Below are 19,706 nucleotides of genomic sequence, written 5' to 3' on the forward strand. Positions count from 1 at the left end.
TGTGCTCATCCAGAGCCAGCACAGTGGAGCTATGGAGTAGAATTACATCATGTTTTCTATGGTTGCCTACCAATTGTTTATGATAATGACAACCCTAGCTATGGAGTAGAATTCTCTTACTTGGCTTAGGGGTTGAGTTATTGGAGACACTTGAATAGTGGATATCAATTGTAGATTATGAATTGAGAAGTTGCTAATTGACTTGGAGTGTACTAAAGCTAGACTTCCCTAGGGTGAGGCTAGGACTTGTGACTCAAGTTAGTTACTCTCACTTGACTTTCCTCCATTGTTAGGGGGTTAACTAAGTGAAGCAATAATTAACTCTTATCATAATTGAGGAAAACTATAATGATGGAACTTCCAATGCTTACCCTTAGCCAAGGCTTTTATCTCAATTAATTGTTGTTTACTTTGCTAGCTTGAATTCTTGCACCAACTCTCAAAACCATAAAAGTTTTCCTAATCAATGATGTACATTCTAAAGCAATTCCTAGGGAGAATGACCCGGGATCAATACTCTCGGTCATAGATTTTAGGATTGTTTGATCTGGTATTCGCGTGTTGGTTAGACTATACTCACGATCGGATTTATTACTAGTCTCTAACCGGCATAAGAATATTTCCGTTCATCAAAATGGCGCCGTTGCTGGGGAATTGCTTATGTATGCCTTTCTATTGGTTAGTGTGAATATGTTAATATGTGAATATTTGTATTTCTCTCTTGATTAATTGTTTGTTTGATTGTTACATAGGATTAGACTTTGCTTAGATACCAATTGATGTCATGAGCTTCTTATCTCCTTCATTGTATGACACGTTCACTACCAAATCCGAGCTTAGTACCATTTGATTCAGAAATTTAGAGAACTTTGCTTCATATTAGGCAAGCTCAGAGGCGGTTAGTATTTGAGGAAGGTGAAAAGGTTTTTACCAATTCACCAAACATATCATCGTCATCCAACGAAGGCATTAATTACTCTTCCGTTGATACTACTAATAGTTCTTCTTTTGATCTAGGTTTTGACAATATGGCCGCTCCAAGGAGAGTTACTCTTAAGGAAGCGGGTGCACTAGATTTTGTTCTCCAACCTCTACATGTGCTTCATCCCAACTTGAATACAAACTTTGAAATCAAGACCGCTCTCATCAATCTCTTACCAAAGTTCCATGGTCTACCCGCACAAGATCCAATTAGACACCTCAAGGACTTTCATGGTGTATGCTTGACTACTAGGCGGGAAGGATCCGATGAAGTGGCTATATGGTTGTTTGCTTTCCCTTTCTCTCTTGAGGGAAGAGCCAAGGAGTGGTTCTATTCCTTACCTAGTGATGTTGTGTCCGATTGGAACTTGCTTAGAAGAGAATTCCTTGATAAATTCATGCCTGTGAAAATGACGGACAAGCTAAGGAAGGAGATCTCATGTATTGTACAAGGCGAGATGGAAACTTTATATGAATATTGGGAACGGTTTTGTAAACTCCTTGACTCATGTCCCAACCACACGATTGACACTCAAGTCTTGTTTAGCTATGTGTGCCAAGGCATGAGGGAGCAAGATAAGAATTTGTTGGATGCTTCAAACAACAGTTCTTTGTCAAAGTATAGAACGGCGGAGGAGGCATGGCAACTCATTACCGACTTGGCCGATTCCACTCAACATGCTAGACCGAGAGTCAACCATCCAAAGGCCGTGAATGAAGTTTCTTCTAGTGGTGAGACCGTTACCCTCACTAAGACCTTGTGTGAGATGACAAGTCTTCTAAAGCAACTCCAAGTGAATCAACAACAACCTCCATCCCAACAACCACTACCTCCTCAAAACCAACAATGTCAATAATTGGTCCCTCGAAAAGTTTGTGGCATTTTCTCATGCTACTCCCACTACATAGATGAATGTCCAAGTCTCCAAGAAGATAACACTCTAGCGGCTACCCACAAGTTTTATGATCGCTTCTACTATGAACGTGCTAATCAAGGATACCATAACTAAGGGAGCAATTATAACCAAGGGTACCCCCAATAAGGAGGCAACTATAACCAAGGGAGTAACAACTCTAATCAAGGATGGAGGGATAACTCCAACCAAAATTGGTGGGATAATTATCAACAAGGAAGAAGGGATAATGGAGGCAACCAAAGGTGGAACAACAACACACCACAAAACCGCTATTTAGAAAACCCTCCAAACCAACAACCAAATCAAGGAAGGAACTATCAAACCTACATACCACCTCATAGACAACCACTTCCACTCAACCAACCCCAAGCACCAAAAATCACCTATCCTTCCACATCTCCAAATCAATATGACACACTCTGGTCCATACTCCAAGGACAAAAAGAGCTCCAAAACACACTCAACTCAAGTCTTAATGGTCTTACTTCCACCCTCCAAGCTCTTATTGCTCGCATGGAGCCACCCTCTACTCCCATTCCTCAAGCCTCAACCTCTAGTGCCATACCTTCTCAACCTCTACCCAACCCCAAGGGTGGCATCAATGCCATAACCTTGAGGTCCGGAACTCAATTGAAGGAGACGGATTCAAAGCCACCTAGTCCAATGAAAGTCACTCAAGAGGAAGATGGAGTTGAGATAGAAGAAATTGAAGAAGAGGAGGAGTCACATGTAATAGTTGAAGATGAGGACCTTCTACCAAGGAGTGAAGTCCCTATAAAGGAACAAATCTTGGAGAAAGTGGCTCAACCAATTCCATTTCCTACATTGGCAAGAAAGGCTAAAAAGCGTGTGAAACTTGATCCAACAATAGTAAAGATGTTCAAGAAAGTGGAGGTAACTATCCCCCTCTTTGATGCTAAACATCAAGTGCCTAAATATGCGAAATTTCTTAAGGACTTGTGTATGAACAAAGATAGAATTCATGAGTTGAAAACCATTTCATTGGGTAGTTTCATTTCGGCTTTGATGGGATCCATTCCGGAAAACTGTGTTGATCCGGGTCCTTGTTTAGTTTCTTGTGTCATTGATGGAGTCCAATTCATTGATTGTATGTGCGACCTTGGTGTATGCGTTAGCATTATGCCTCTTTCCGTTTATCATCTGTTGAAGCTCCCACCATTGAAGTGGTCGGCGGCTCGATTTGTCTTGGCGAACAATAGCATAATAATCGTATCGGGTATTGCAGAAGATGTGTTGGTCGACATAAAGGGTTTGATATTTCCAATTGATTTTCTTATCATTGAGATGCCACCAAGTGAATCCGAGAGGGCATCATCTATCCTACTTGGAAGGCCCTTTTTGAGGACCTTTAGGTTCAAGTTGGATGCCCATTCGGGAACCTATTCGTTTGAAATAGATGGGAGAGTTGTAAGTTTTAGCTTAGAAGAAGCAATGAGGCACCCACCGGAGAACCATTCCATATTCTGGTGGGATCTAATTGACAACATTGTGGCCGAAGTGCATTGTGCAAGGCTAGAAGAGAAACATATGATTGAAGAAAATGGTGACAATCCAAGTAAAGAAGTTCAAATGACAAGCCAAGAGCAAAAGCTAGAATTGAAGCCATTGCCACCCCACCTAAAGTACTCATACCTTGATGAAGCCCACAAGTTCCCGGTGATCATAGCAAGGGAACTAAATCCTCAACAAGAAGAAAAGTTACTATCTGTTTTGAGGAAGAACAAAAGGGCAATAAGGTAGAGTTTGGAAGATCTAGTGGGGATAAGTCCCCAAGTGTGTGAGCACCGGATCTTTTTGGAAGAAGAAGCTAGACCCGTGAGACAATCTCAAAGGCAATTAAATCCTACTATTTTGGAGGTTGTCAAGAAAGAGGTGACATGATTACTCGAGGTAGACATCATCTACCCCATTTCAGATAGTGAATGGGTAAGTCCCGTTCAAGTTGTGCCTAAGAAGTCCGGGGTAACCACAATCAAGAATGAAAGCGGGGAGCTCATAGCAACACGGGTGCAAAACTCTTGGCGAGTATGCATAGACTACCGAAGGTTGAACTTGGCCACTAGAAAAGATCATTTTCCACTTCCGTTTATCGATCGAATGCTCGATCGATTATCCGGTAAATCCCATTATTGCTTTCTAGATGGCTATTCAGGGTACTTCCAAATACACATTGCTCTAGAGGACCAAGAAAAAACATCATTTACTTGCCCTTTTGGAACCTATGCCTACAAGCGTATGCCATTCGTCTTATGCAATGCACCGGCAACTTTCTAAAGGTGCATGATGAGCATCTTTGCGGATTTTCTAGAGCAATGCATGGAGGTATTCATGGATGACTTCACGGTATATGGTGATTCTTTTGATCATTACTTAGATAATCTTGAAAAAGTTTTGGAAAGATGTACTAAAACCAACCTTGTCTTAAATTTTGAGAAGTGTCATTTCATGGTTAGGCAAGGGATTATTTTAGGACATATTGTTTCCAAAGATGGTATTTTCGTAGATCCGGCCAAGATTAATGTCATATCTAGTTTGCCTTACCCCTCTTCTGAGAGGGAGGTCCGCTATTTCTTTGGACATGCAGGATTTTATCGGAGATTCATAAAGGATTTTAGCAAGATAGCATTGCCTCTCTCAAAGTTGTTACAAAAAGATGTTGAGTTTAATTTAAGCAAGGAATGCATGGAGGCTTTTGACAAGCTCAAGGTAGCATTGACCCAAGCTCCCATTGTGCGAGGGCCGGATTGGAGTCGGCCATTTGAAATAATGTGTGATGCTTCAAATTTTGCCGTGGGAGCCGTGTTAGCACAACACGAGGGTAAGATTCCATATGTCATAGCCTATGCATCAAAAACACAAGATGGAGCCCAATCCAACTACACTACTACTGAAAAAGAACTTTTGGCCATTGTTTTTGCCTTGGACAAGTTCCGAGCATATCTTCTTGGTTCAAAGGTGGTAGTGTATTCGGATCATGTGGCGTTAAAGTATTTGTTGGCTAAGAAGGAATCTAAATCGAGATTGATTATATGGGTTTTGTTATTGCAAGAATTTGACTTGGAAATCAAGGATAAGAGTGGTACGCAAAACCTAGTGGCGGACCATTTAAGTCGCCTTGAACACACAAAAGGCGATACTACTACTATCAATGATTCTTTTCCCTTTGAGGGCTTGCATGCAATCTCGGAAACCATTCCTTGGTATGCACCAATCGCCAATTACTTAGTATCTCGCTCCTTCCCTCCTAATCTCTCCAAACATCAAAGGGATAAGCTAAAAAGTGAATCCAAATACTATGTGTGGGATGACCCATTCCTTTGGAGATGTGGGGCGGATCAAATAATTCGAAGGTGCATTCCACAATCTGACTTCCACTCAATCTTGGAAGCTTGCCACTCCTCCGAAGGAGGAGGCCATTTTGGACCTCAAAGAACGGCAAGGAAAATCTTAGATTGTGGCTTTTGGTGGCCAACTCTTTTCAAAGACTCTTCTCATTTTTGTAAATCTTGTTCTCAATGCATTAGATTTGGTAACATCTCCAAGAAGGATGAAATCCCCCAACAAACCATGCTATTTTGTGAGATTTTTGATGTGTGGGGAATTGACTTCATGGGGCCATTCCTAAACTCTAATGGTTTCCTCTACATTCTACTTGCCGTTGATTATGTGTCCAAATGGGTGGAAGCGATACCCACCCAGATGGATGATGCTAACGTGGTCCTTTCTTTTGTGAGAAATAATATCATTTGTAGATTTGGGTCGCCACGAGCAATCGTGAGCGACCAAGGTTCACATTTTTACAACAAAAGAATGGAAGGACTCATGAAGAAATATAGCATCATACATAAAGTAGCCACGGCCTACCACCCACAAACAAACGGCCAAGCCGAGGTTTCCAATCGGGAGACTAAACGCATCTTGGAAAGGATTGTGAAACCCAATAGGAAAGATTGGAGTGCCAAGCTCACCGATGCATTATGGGCCTACCAAACGGCATACAAAATGCCAATTGGCATGAGCCCCTTTCGGTTGGTGTATGGCAAAGCTTGCCATTTACCAGTGGAGATAGAGCACAAGGCATATTGGGCCATCAAAGAGTGTAATCCAAGTTTGGGTGGAGCCGGAATTGAGAGAAAGCTACAACTAGCAGAATTGAAATGTTTGAGGCTTGAAGCTTATGAGAACTCTAGACTTTACAAGGAGAAAATGAAAGCCGTGCATGATATGAGCATAAGAGGCAAAGAATTTAAAGTTGGTGATCTAGTCCTTCTTTACAATTCTAGATTGAGATTGTTGCCCGGTAAACTAAGATCAAAATGGGAAGGCCCATATCAAGTAGTGAAAGCGGAACCCTATGGGGTTTATCATTTGTGCCATCCCTCAAGTTCGGATATCTTCAAGGTCAATGGGCATCGTCTCAAGTTGTATCACGGTGAGCAAATGAAGAGGAACAAAGAGATTGAGGTATTCCTTTTGGAAGATGCACCTCTCGGCAAAGAGCAATGAACTAGTGGAAGTCCAACTTAAGGACATTAAACAAAAGTGCTAGGTGGGAGACACCCCACCATGGTGAGATATATCCTTTTTACCCTTTTGTATATAGTCTTTAAACTCTTGATTGGGTTGCGATTGCTTTGCTATAGCCCTATTTGATTAGAGTTAATTGTAAATACCTAGGATATTTCACTCATGAAGCCTTGCATTGATTTTTCCATGAATGATTTGATTGTGTGGTAGAAGAACACCCCTCTTTAGGTCTTACATTGATTTTGGGTGTTTTTGGCCTCTTTGGATGGATTGGCCATTTAATTCATGACAATTAGGCATCTTTCATGTTCATTCAAAAAAAAAAGGGGGGGGGGGGAGGCATGCGTGCGCGGACTGTACGCGTACGCGTCCATAGGTCTTCGCAGCTCCAGGGCCATTCTTCTAGAGAGTTGTGCAAATTCTGGGCCAATTCTGGGCCCTAGGCATAACCAGCATCACGCGTGTGCGCAATGCACGCGCACGCATTCATGGCCATTTGCGCAAAAACCACGCGTACGCGCACTAGCTGCGTACACGTCACTACTGCGATTTACGATCCTGGGCCATCCCTCCTGAGAGTTATGCCCTGGTTGGGCCAATTTCATGCTACTGGCCCAGCTCAACTCACGCGCAAGCGCACCAGGCACGCACGCATACTTCGACCATCATGACGATCGACGCGTCAGCGCACCGTGCGCGTCCGCGTCGATCACCAAAATTCATTCTCTGGTACTTTTTCCCGAGAGTTGAGCCAGAGTTGTGCCCAACTTGTGCTGAGGGCACAACTCCTATGCACGCGCATGCATACTTGGCGCTCGCGCGACACCCACTTTTCACCACTTTATGCACACACGCACTGTGCGCATCCGCGCCCTTACTGATTTTCGCACACGCGTGCATGGCGCGCACGCGTCGGTTCCGCGAACCAATTGACTTAAAGCGCACCTTCCTCCTTCACTTTTCTTTCTTTCTTCTTACCACCATTCTTCTTCACTTCTACCTTCCTCTACCATCTCTACCACTCTTCTCCGCCACCACCGGCGGCAACCACCACCTCCGGCGATTCCACACCCCCCTTTTCCCTCATCCTTCTCTCACTCTTCCCTTCCTTTTCGCCCACCTCCATACCCCACTTTTCTTCCTCCTCCTCTCAAGGTACTTCTCTTTCTATTTTTGTTTAGATATCTTTGTTTCCTTTTCCCTTTCCTTAGTTACGTTCCCTTACTCTCCCTCTTCGTAGTTGCATTCATGTTTTCTTTGTTTGTTGTATTTTCTTTCCTTCTTTCTTTTCACTTTCTCATGGGTGTTCCAAGTGGAGTTTACTCTTGCCTTGATGAGCTTGTTTGATTTACTTGCTTTCTTTTGCAATTTGTGGTATGATATGATGATTGATGATGCTTTATGGGATGTTATATTGTCACTCTCCTCTCAATTTTTGTCATAGAAGGAATGCACACCAAGTGTTTGTTGAAAGACCCACATGACTTCTTGGAGTTATTTTGACTAAGTGTTTTCCATTTTGGTGTACTTTCTCTTTCACTTGCTTGTTCATATATGCATTGAGCTTATTACATTTCTTGTTTCATTTCTACATGCTTACCCCCTAATTCTCACTTCTTGTTATTGATGTTAAGAGTGTGTGCTTCTCATTCGTCTTGTTTGCATGCCTATACCACTCATGCATCACATGCTAGTGATTAGCCAAAATTTTCATCATAGATTTAGTCTCATGTTGTAGCTGTCATGTGTATAAGCTACTTATCTTTTATGCGCTATCACTAGCGTGCTTATTCTTTCATGATGCCTCTTTAAGCTTAATTTCACCACTTCTCCTTCTTTTCTAGGATGGTGATCAAAAGAGACAATGGAAAGGCACCCAAGAAGGCACCCTCACGGTCCACTAGCAAAGCACAACAAGGACCTAAAGCCAAGCCCCTCTCCAATAAGACAAGGAGCATTGCTAACATTGATGTTTCGGAAAAGGACAATCCGGCAAGGGATCCGAACATGTTCCCCAACCGCTATTGTGAACTTGTGTACCCTTTGATCAAAACAATGAACTATCATGCGGAGCCCCTACTATCCCCTCCGGCTCATGTCATTCTGCTCATCATACCCCGCATCAAACGGCGGCAATGGAAGTTCCTATTGAGGAAGCCAAGGGAGGCAAACTTGTCTTGGGTGGTTGAATTTTACACCAACTCCCACACCCCCTCCTTTACATCAGTATTTGTGCGTCGAAGGCAAGTTCTAGTCACAGAGGAGGCCATCCAAAATGTGCTTAAGACCGAACCATTAATGGAAGGGATTGATGCTTATCAAGAGATTTTGTCGGCATGGTGCCAACGTGCGTTTGATTGGGATGCTATCCTCAAGGTCATTGCTATACCCGAATCATTCTGGATTCGAGGAAGGATGAGACCCCGGCCCAAGGGCATCACCGCCGAGTTAGCTTTGTTGGTCTGGTGTGTCCTCACCGAGAGACCGGTGCACATTCCCCGTCTCATTCGCCAATCCATGGGCCACATCCACGCTAAGGAGAATCTACCCTTTCCCGCTCTAGTGACCGACTTAGTCACCTCAGCCGGTGTTTTCCGAGAGACCAAGGATAGAAGGGCCATGATCCCGGCGGATGGAGATATTGTTCCAAACGGGAGATACCTTTACCCTTCGGCGGACACCGAAGAGCCACACCTATCCGCCCCCATGAGCATCCCCTCGACCTCATCCACACCACCAAAGTCATCCATGCAACGCATAGAGGAACTTCACAAGAAGCTTGACCGTTATGAGCGGCGTAACCAACGCCGTTACGCTTTTCTCAAGAAGCTTCTAGGTTGCCTATCCCCACCTATGGAATAACCGGAAATTTCCACATCCACAAATACCAATAATGAGGAAAGCGATAATGACGAAGAGGTTGGACACTCAAAGCCGATCAACCGCTGCGTCTCACTCAAGGCATGGAGGACCGTGCCAACTTCTAAGTGTGGGAAGGTCGGTCGGCCGACCGGTCTTTGTAGGTAACACCCGAAAAAATTTTGAATCACCTTTGCTAATTAGGATAGATTGCATGTTAGGTTCTCATTTTTGGTTAGAGCAATGACTTCTTTTCTAGAAAACTAAAATTTTAGGGCAACCCTACTAATTTTGAAATTTAAAAATTTGAAAATCTTTTGATGCTTAGCTTGTTTGAAGGATGTATTTTAGTACATGGAATTAGAATTTGAGCCAAAAACACAAGCAAGCGAGTTTTGAGCCTAATGGTGTGGTTATATTTTATAACCACTTGTTTTTGCTTTCTTGTGTGCAATTGTTCTCTTCCTACGATTGTGATCTTTGATTTGTTTAATTCTATATGTCCGTTATTCCTTGTATTCATACGTTTATATGATTGAGGCCATCGTTTCATTTAGCTCACTTACGCAAATAGCCTTGCCTTTTATCTTCCATTGTTAGCCAATTTGAGCCTATGCTTAACCCACTTTGTTCATAATTCTAGCACATTACAATCCTTAAAGCGGAAAACAATAAAAGTTCTTAATTTGTATCTTTGACTAGCTTAGGCTAGTGTGTGTGTGTGTCATTTAAAGTGTGGAAAATCTTGGGACATTGGGTGAATACAAGGGTAGTTTTGTATTTTTGTAGTAAATATTGGGAATCGGGTACATGCCCATGTGTAATGAATGTAAAACCTTATGCATTGATGATCTTGTATATAGAAAGAAGAATGAGAAAAACAAAAGAAAAAGAAAAAGAAACAAAAAGAAGAGCATGGAAAAGAAAAGAAAAGAAAAGAAAAATAGAAAAGCAAAAAAAAAAGAAAAAGAAAAAGAAAGAAATAAAAAGGGGACAAAATGCCCCAAAGTAAAGTCAATAAGAATCAATGCAAAAGTGTTGTGAAATGACAAGAAAATGCATGAGTATGTTGAAAAGTGAAAGAATGGGTAGTTAGGTTAGCTTTAAAATTATATAAGAGGTCATAGGTTAGGTGAGAAGTTTAAGCTCATCAAAGAAAATGCATGAGTGTGTGAAAAAGTGAAGAATGGGTAGTTAGGTTAGCTTTGAATTTGTATAGGTTGTCATAGGTTAGGTGGAAAGCTTAGGTTAATCAAAGATTCAAATTCTAGTCCACTTAACCATATGCAATCCTACCTTGACCCTAGCCCCATTACAACCTTATGAATAAGACCTCATAATATTTGTATGCATGCATGAAATAATTGTTGATTGTTAGATGAAAAACAAATCTTAGAAAGCATGATTAGGGGAGAATTGAGTGAATCAACCCGATATACTGAGCGACTAGAGCAGATACACATCTGGTGAGGGTTCGATTGCTTAATTACATGTTTTCACCTAGAATCATCACTTTTCTTGCAAGTTTGTAAAAATCTTTAATAACTCAATTCAATTGTGGGTTTGATTTGATTGCTATTGCTTTAGCCCTTATGCTCATACATGTTTTATTGGGAATTGATTTATTTTGACCAAGTAATTACATTCATTTAGATAGTGCATTCAGGTAGATTGCATTTAGGTAGTTATTACATTGAATAAATGTTGATACCCTTTGTTTCTCTCTTGATTTTAGCACGAGGACATGCTTGGTTTAAGTGTGGGGAGGTTGACCATTTTTAGTATTTATCTTGTGTTGATTTTAGGGTATTTTATCACCTTTTCTCACATTTATTCAATGAAATAGCATGGTTTCATGGTTTTCTCCTAATTTGTGCTAAGTGTCAAAACATGCTTTTTAGGCCTTTAATGTGTTAATTTTTATTCACCTTTGATTCCACTAGATGTCTTGATATGTTTGTTAGTGAATTCAGGTCAGGTTGAAAAGGCTAGGAATGGATTAAAGGATTGAAGAGAAAAGCATGCAAAGTGGAGAACACATAGAAAATCAAGGATTTGGAGCGCAATCATCGATGTGCACGCACACCAGACGCACACGCGAGGAATATGAAGTCGCAAGGGGACGCGTACGCGTGACCCATGCGTACTCATCGTTACTCGCACGTGACATCATTAAAGTGAAAATGCTGGGGGTGATTTCTAAGCTTCCCAGGCCCAGATCCAACTCATTTATGAGGCCTTTACATGCAGAATTCAAGCAAGAGCAAAGGGGGGAACACATAGTTTAGTTTTTATGATGCTTTAGTTAGTTTCTAGAGAGAGAAGCTCTCTCTTCTCTCTAGAATTAGGTTAGATGTAGATTAGAATTCCTTAGATCTAGATTTAATTCATGCTTTGATTTACTTTTCCTTTCTAATTTCTTGTTCCTTTACCTTTGCTTTCCTAGTCTAGCATTTTACTTTTTGTATTTGTTTACTTTGTAGTTGATGCACTCTTGTTTCCTTTACTTTCCTTTAATGCAATTTATGTTTGATTTGCTTTGTTGTTGTTAATTTTCTTGCTATTGGTAGTTGTAGATTTACTTTTCTTGCAATTTTATTTTGCTTTCCTTTTATGCCTTCCAAGTGTTTGATTAAATGCTTGGAAGGATGTTAGAGTAGATATTTCCTTCTCTTGGCTTGTGTTGAGTAATTAGTGACACTTGAGTTATCAAACTCTTTTGTTGATTGATAATTGAAAATTTCTAGTTGACTTGAATGTCACTAAAGCTAGCCTTTCGTTGTGATTTTGCTAGGACTTGTGATCCCAAGTTGATATCCACTTGACTTTCTTTCATAGCTAGAGGTTAACAACGTGGAGCAATGAACAATTCTCATCACAATTGATGATGATAACAAGGATAGGACTTCTAGTTCCCATACCTTTCCAAGAGCTTTCATAGTTGTTAGTTTATTTCTTTTGCAATTTACATTTCTTGTGTCTTATTCAAAACCCCAAAATTATACAACCCATAACCAATAACAAGAACACTTCATTGTAATTCCTTGAGAGACGACCCGAGGTTTGAATACTTCGGATTATTTTTATTGGGGTTTGTTATTTGTGACAACTAAATTTTTTATTGAAGGAATTGTTTGTTAGTTTAGAACTATACTTGCAACAAGATTCCATTTGTGAATTTCTAAACCACACGATCAATTTCCGTTAATCACACTTAAAGAGCGCCTTTGACACCACTAATGGGAGCAATGGCAGCGCTCACTTGGATGCTCTCCTGGGCTCTCACCCAAGAGCGTCTTCGATACTGGACCAAGGAAATTTAGGGGTCTGTGCATACGCACAACGTGGTATGCGCATGCACAAGAGGAATTTTTGCGAGGTGTCTGCACACGCAGGCTAGCGTGCGTACGCACAAGAAAAAAAGTGGCCAACGCTCTTAAGTCACGCTCGTAAGAAAGCGTAGTGTTCTCCTGGAGCACATCACTCTCGCCAGCACGCTCTAAATCAAGCGCCCAAGGAAGTGCCCAACAAACCAACGGACCCAGAAGCATGGTTTTTGGTTCAACTTCAAGCAAGCAAAGCCCACTAATTCCACACAATCAAGGCCACAAGAAGCATCTAGAATAGTTTAATTTCGTTTCATTGTAATTTGTTTTCAATTTCATTTAAGTTTGTAATTTAGGAGAAGCCTATATAAAGGCCATAGTTTCATAGAATTAGGCATTCTGGATTGAGGGGGGATCCGGAATCACACACATACCCCCTGGCACACACCACCCTAGGAGGGGTCTTCGGACTCTCCCTCCACACTCTTCTCTTCCACTTTCTTTCTTACTTTGTACATATTTTAGTTATGAATCTTTGTTTTTCATTTTGGTTATGAATCTTTAATTTTCATTTTTACTTTCATGCATTTTAACTTTCTTTTGAGTTTTCTTAAGGCAATGATCAACTAACCCGCACTCATTAGGGGGAGGAGCTCTATTGTAATTCCAATGAATTAATGCAATTCTTCTTCTTCTCAATCCGCTTGTTGTAGCTAAGGGAAACCTTTTGTGCTTCATAGATCCATTCACTACCAGAAGGGGGTTTGGATCTACTCGAATCTATATGTGAGCCTTGGACAAGGGATCATAGGATTCAGTTTGAAGCTTCTCCCTCATAACTCTTTTGATCAACACATTCTTAGTCGGTACGTGACATATAGCCTCTTTGAATTAAGATCCTAAGGGTTGTGTGGCTTATGGATTAGAAATTTGAACTTAACCTCTTCTCATGAACAATTAGATCAATGAATTGGCAATTGACTGTGTTAAGAGAAATTGGGTTGCCAAGAAATTGGAACTCAATTATTTACAATTGAGACCTATTGATTCAAAAGCAATCAACATCTCCAATCCCTTATGTTTTCTATCTTTACTTTCCGTCATTTACTTTCTTGCACTTTACTTTCTTGCACTTTACATTTCTTGTCATCTACTTTTCTTGCACTTTATTGCTTTCATTTAATTTCCAGTCATTTACATTTCTTGTTGCTCATCACTCAACTATGCTTATCTAACTAGAATAATCAACTAACTATTAATTGCTTAATCCTTTAAACCTCGTGGGATCAACCTCACTGTTTTGAGTTTTATTACTTGATACGACCCGATGCACTTGCCAGTAGTTATTACGGAGATTTAATTTTTTCATCATCAGCAGGCACGCATCATATGCATTTGTATGCTTTGTTTAAGTTTGAATTTGTTTTAGTTTGCCTAATTTTTTAACTGTTATTAACTGCTATTTGAGCAATTTGCTGTAACTGCTATCTATGCCTATGCTTTTATTGTCTATTTTAGCTGTGTTTGTTTTTGAGAGATCCCTCTGGCGGGTGGAGGAGGCATTGAATGTAAGAACCCGCGTGTTCACGTAAAACCGTTTTAATAAAATAATTTTAGTACTCGGAATAGGTTCAAAATTTAGATTTTTTAATTTGAAAATAAAAATGTGACATTTGATTTCAGTGAATTTTTCTGAGTTAGAAAATGTATATTTTTCTAAAAGTTTTTGTAAAAATGCGTACTGGTGCTTGAGCCAATAGTACTGGCTCTAGTCTGTCTAGTACTGCGTATTTTGGAAAATAATATTTAGAAAATTGATTTATTATTTTGAAAGGAGAAAAAATAATTTAGAATCGAAAATCGGACACTAATCTTAAAGGTTTTGAACCGAGGTGGGCCAAACGGACCAAAAATGCTAACGGGTTGGACCGGGCTCAGGGCCCAACATATATAAGTGAGTAAATGAGCCAAAGAAGCTCATTTCATCACAAAGAGAGAGAGAGAGAGAGTTCGGATAGAGTGAAGAGAGGAGAAGGGAGAAAGAGCACTATTCACCTCCACCTTTCGGGAGCCATAACTTGAGCTACGGACCTCCGATTGATGAGCCGTTTGTGGCCACGCGAAGCTCTTGTCGAGCTCTACATTTCTATCTAAGCAAACCTAGTAAGAACTCGAAGATCAACTCCCAGTTTGCTGCCATATTTTTCTGCGCGTTTTGGGTTTAGTTCTTGAGCAAGTTTTGTGGTTTTGCTTGTTTAGGTGATCTATAGTAGCGGGTAAATGTTGGATTTTACCTCTAATCACGTTGGGTAAGGTAAAGTTTCACTAAATCCTTGTGTTTAGTTGTTTTGTGTATCTTAGGTTTTGATTTTGATGATATATGTGTTGTTAGTGTGAGCCTTGGTGTTTGTTAAATTTGGTTGAGGCCTTTGATCAAGTTTGGGAGCTTCGTTTTGATGTTTGGTATGTTTGAGAATTGGCTAAGGTATGGTTTCGGTTTTCTTTATATAATATGTAATGTTCATGGATACTTAGGCTAGTTGACCCTAAGATAGGACTGAATATTGTTGGTGTATGAATATTTATATGTGAATGGATGATAATTGTGGGTTGTATTGGATTATTGTGGTTGATAATGATTATTGGGAATTGTTGGTGTTATTGAGTGTTGATGATTGGTGCTGTTAATGAGGATTGATAAATGAAGTGGTGGTGTTGTGTGAAACGAATTCAAATACTAGTAATATTGATTATATGATTTGATGAGGTTGTTGGTATTTAATGATTATGAAAGTTGATGAGAAATATGTGAATTTGATAATGATGGGTGGTATTGAGGGATTATGATGTTTGATGTTGGATATGTGATTTATTGTTGTTGATGTGGTTGGTAATTGACGGTGATTAGTGATGTTGTTGGTATAATGAATGTGAGTGTTAAGATTGTTGATACATGATGTGAATTATGATGAATTGATGATTTTGGAATATGTTGATGAATTTATGATGTTGAAATTGGTAAGGATGGTGTGAGAGATTGAAATTGGGATGAAATGGGGTTGATTTTGATATTGGATAATGATTGTATTAGGATTGAGGAAAGTGTTAGTGGAGGATTGACTTTGGTATCATATAGTTGAGGCTTGGCGGTTGGGAATGGTATAATATGCTATAAAGGGTAGGTGATGATAGAAATTAGGATTTTTAAGTGGTTTTGGTTGGTTTTGATTGGAAATGTTGGTAATGTTGAGGTTTTAAGATTCTTGGTAAAAATGGGTTTTTGGTTAACTTTATCTGATCATAACTTTTGCCTCGGTTTTCAAAATCTGATGAAACTAATCTAGAATTAAAGATCTTTGAAAATCCTTTTAATCAATATAAAGTTTGTAAAACTTGGAATTTTGTAGAGGAAGTTATGAACATTCAAAGTTGGTGTAGAAAATCTGAAATTTTGCTAAGTTGCAGAATTTCAAGATTTTCTGATATGTGCGCACGCACAGCCTTGTGCGCTCGCACAACCCTGTAAAAATGTTATTTTGCGCGGACACACAGACCTGTGCGTACGCACATGCACGGAAAAGGGCTCTGGTGGCAGCGCTAGCCTAGGTTGTGTGCGCGCATATCAATGAAGAATTACGACCTGTGCGGACGCACAGCCCTGTGTGCACGCACAAGTCGGGAAGGGTCATCTGTTGGGGGCGCACGCACAGCTTGTGCGAGTGAACAGGCTTGTGAATTTTCGTACCTGTGCGTACGCACACTTTCAAAATCTTCCTGGGCGTGCGCACACACACCCTGTGCGGACGCACACGCCCTGTTTCATAATTTTAAACTTTATTTTCAACTATTTCACCTTCCCAAGAAGGTTGTAAGCTTCTATAACACCATTTTAAGGCTTTTGGGTGTAATTTTGAGTATCGGAATATGAGAGATAAGGTAAGGGTTTTAGTTGGTGATTATTTTGAAAAGTTAGCAGACGGAGGTCTAGGTTTCTGGGGTATGGAGGATGAGTGTGGTTGAAAGAGAAGGAAGAGTAGTGAACTTGGCGAGTACTGACAATGAATTGAGAAATTGAGGAACTAATGAGTTCAGAATGGAATTAAGAACTAATGATGGGTATTATGAGCTTGATGTTTATTGAGGTAAAGTGTACCAGGCATTATATCCTTGGAATGCTGAAAATGGATAATTGAAGGAGATGTGAGATGAGGAATGGTAATGACTGGTGATGATTTGGGGTTGTTGATGGATTTGTTGAATGTGGAAAGTGTGCCAGACACTCTATCCTTGGGATGATGATCTTGTTGAATAATGAGAGTGTGCCAGGCACTATATCCTTGGGTTGAGTATGACAGTGTGTAGGGGATTATGTCCCTGAGATTGACTTATGATTGATAATCTTTTCTGCTGCAAGAGTGTGTCATGCACTATATCCTTGGGTTATGCATGCAAGTGTGCCCGGCACTATATCCGTGGGTGAATAGCATGTGCCTGACACTATATCTGTGGGTCAATAGAGTGTGCCCGACACTATATTCGTGGGTGCGGCAGAAAAGCGACATCCGAAAGGATGTGTCGGGTTGGCATTTATGGACTGACAAGTGATATCACGAGCCAATAGGATAGACATTCATCATATGCATTTTCTATCTATTTGTATGCTTTGCCGACTTATAATTCTATGCCTAAATGAATAACATGCCTATTTGCTTACTTGAACTACTTGTTCTATATGCTTCTACTTGTATTTTACTTGCTTGCATTTCTTTTGTGATTGTCTGGTGCTGAGGAGGTTAGGTAGGAGGTGGCGATGGGATCTCACGGAGGTAAGGTTGGCGAAGGCCGTGGGATACAGTGGTGTGATTAGTGTTAGTTAGAATCCCCCTAAGTTTAGATAACACAGTTATGGTTTAAGTTCTTTGAATATTTATTTATTTTGTTCTAAGCTTGAATATCAGTATGTGATGCGAAGTTCTAAAATTGCCTTCAGCGCCCCGGGGCCTTACATCTTACATTATTGGGCACTGGTACCATACTGAGAACCTTCGGTTCTCATTCCATACGTTGTTGTTGTTTTTCAGATGCAGGTCGCAACCCACCGCAGTGAGTTGGGTGATGGTAGCAGAGCGGAGGATCTTATTCTATTTTGTTGTCATCTTGGTCATTTTAACTTGTACTCTCACTTTTGTATTTTGTTTAGCCTAGAGGCATGTATTGAGAGAACAAAACTTGTATAAGCTGTTTTTACTATCTGGTTTCATATATGGTCTGTATATGGCTAGCTGGCTTAAACTCCGCGAGTCGTGGCTAGATTCTTATGATATTATACTATGATATTTTGTTATATTGTATCTATTTCTTGTGCTTTAAGTTAGTAGCCTTGCTAGTACGTTATGCGATTTTCAAATCCTGTTTTTGAGCAAAATCCTTCATCAGGCTTCTAGAATATATTATTTCCTTCTATATAAATATGTATGAGCCTTAGAATTGTCATAACCTTTGGTTAACCTTTTCCTTACGGCTAGAGGTAAGGTTTAGGTGAATTGGGGTGTTACATTTAGTGGTATCAGAGCGGTTCGTCCTTGTGAGCCTGATGGATGGACCAATTGTGCTTCATTGCCTACTCTGTGTGTCTTTTCTTTGATGCAATTAGGTTATCTATTTGATATTGTATAGCATGCTTGTTTGTGAGTTCCGGTTTGGGATTATGGAAGCACTAGGCTTTTGATATTGAGACTGATCACCTTGATATCGATTGTTTGGTGTAGATAGGAACCCTAATGGCTACTCGCGGACGAGGTCATACACGTTCACGAAGAGAGAGTAGAAACGAGCAACCGGTCGATAACCATGCCGAGTTCATTGCTGCAATGGCGAATCTTGCGAACACCATCGAGGCGAATGCTACTGCGACTTTACAAGCTGCGTAGAGGTTAGGCCAACTGGCGGGGAATGGAGGCGGAAATAGTGATGACTTGGGAGGTGCTCCGATGACCCTAGCTACGTTTCTAAAAGTTCACCCACCGACTTTCAGAGGATCGACCAATCCCACGGAAGCGGATAATTGGTTCCAAGCTATGGAGCGCGCACTGCAAGCACAGCATGTTCTGAGCAACCAATACATGGAGTTTGCTGCTTATCAGCTTCGGGAAGAGGCCCAGCATTGGTGGCAAGCAGAGTACCGCTTGCTACAGTATCAGAATGCCGATGTTCCTTGGGATGTATTTCAAACGTCCTTCTACAAGAAGTACTTTCCTGTGTCTGCAAGGGATGCGAAGGAGATGGAACTTATGCAGCTGAAGCAAGGTTCTTTGCCTGTGGCAGACTACACCAACAGATTTGAGGAGCTCTGTAGGTTCTCTAGGGCGTGTCAGGGTGCCCCGGAGACCTATGAAAGTTGGAAGTGTATCACGTATCAAAGGAGTTTAAAGGACGACATCGTAACTGCTGTGGCTCCTATGGAGATTCGCATTTTCTCCGATCTGGTGAACAAGGTAAGAGTTGTTGAAGAATACACAAAGATGGTAGCCTCGTCAAAGGAGACTTCTGGAGTAAATACTAGTAGGGAGCGTGACGATCACCTTGGACCAAGGGGAGAGAACTTTTAAAGGAATGAACTCATTCCTCAACATCTGCGAGGTCAAGGGGATTTCAGAAAGAACAACAACGCTCAGTTCCACATGGCAAAAGGAGATGGTCGATGCTACACTTGTGGATTACCAGGGCACCTTGCTAAGGACTGTCATAGAGGAAGGAACTGAAGTGTTAGTAAGAGTCAGCAACTAGGCCATGTGTTTGCTTCGGAGGCACGTGAGGCGACAGGGTCGGATCCTCCGACGAGAGGTAAGCATATGCTTTGAGTCTTATATTGCCTGGACCTAAGATTAGTTTGGTTCTATCTTTTGTAAAGTCGTCGTTAGAATTTCAAGAGCTTAGAGTTTTGTTGGAAGTAAACCATGGGTAAAGGAGGATTCTAGCGGCGGTAGCCGAGGATTTTGGACTTGTGATGATGAACGATCTGAGTTGGCGTGTCGGAATGGTTACCAGGTATGAATAGAAGTCTTGGCAGTTCCCT

General features: G+C 40.8%; 2 protein-coding genes across 2 annotated transcripts; both read left to right on the top strand.

The window, feature by feature from the left end:
- The first annotated feature begins 5,921 nt into the window (after nucleotides 1-5,921).
- LOC148567444 (uncharacterized) lies at nucleotides 5,922-6,425 on the top strand. The gene has a single exon (XM_088484569.1). It carries the CDS (start codon nucleotides 5,922-5,924, stop codon nucleotides 6,423-6,425), a length of 504 nt encoding a protein of 167 aa, XP_088340695.1.
- Nucleotides 6,426-18,708: 12,283 nt separating this feature from the next.
- On the top strand, nucleotides 18,709-19,239 carry LOC148567445 (uncharacterized). The gene has a single exon (XM_088484570.1). It carries the CDS (start codon nucleotides 18,709-18,711, stop codon nucleotides 19,237-19,239), a length of 531 nt encoding a protein of 176 aa, XP_088340696.1.
- Nucleotides 19,240-19,706: the final 467 nt, after the last annotated feature.

The sequence above is a fragment of the Arachis ipaensis genome, chromosome B4, assembly GCF_059453495.1.
Source record: "Arachis ipaensis isolate K30076 ecotype BB chromosome B4, ASM5945349v1, whole genome shotgun sequence".
Taxonomy (NCBI): domain Eukaryota; kingdom Viridiplantae; phylum Streptophyta; class Magnoliopsida; order Fabales; family Fabaceae; genus Arachis; species Arachis ipaensis.

Excerpts from the sequence above, each read along its gene's own strand:
- LOC148567444 (XM_088484569.1), top strand. The coding sequence starts at position 5,922 with ATGCCAATTGGCATGAGCCCCTTTCGGTTGGTGTATGGCAAAGCTTGC.
- LOC148567445 (XM_088484570.1), top strand. The coding sequence starts at position 18,709 with ATGGAGCGCGCACTGCAAGCACAGCATGTTCTGAGCAACCAATACATG.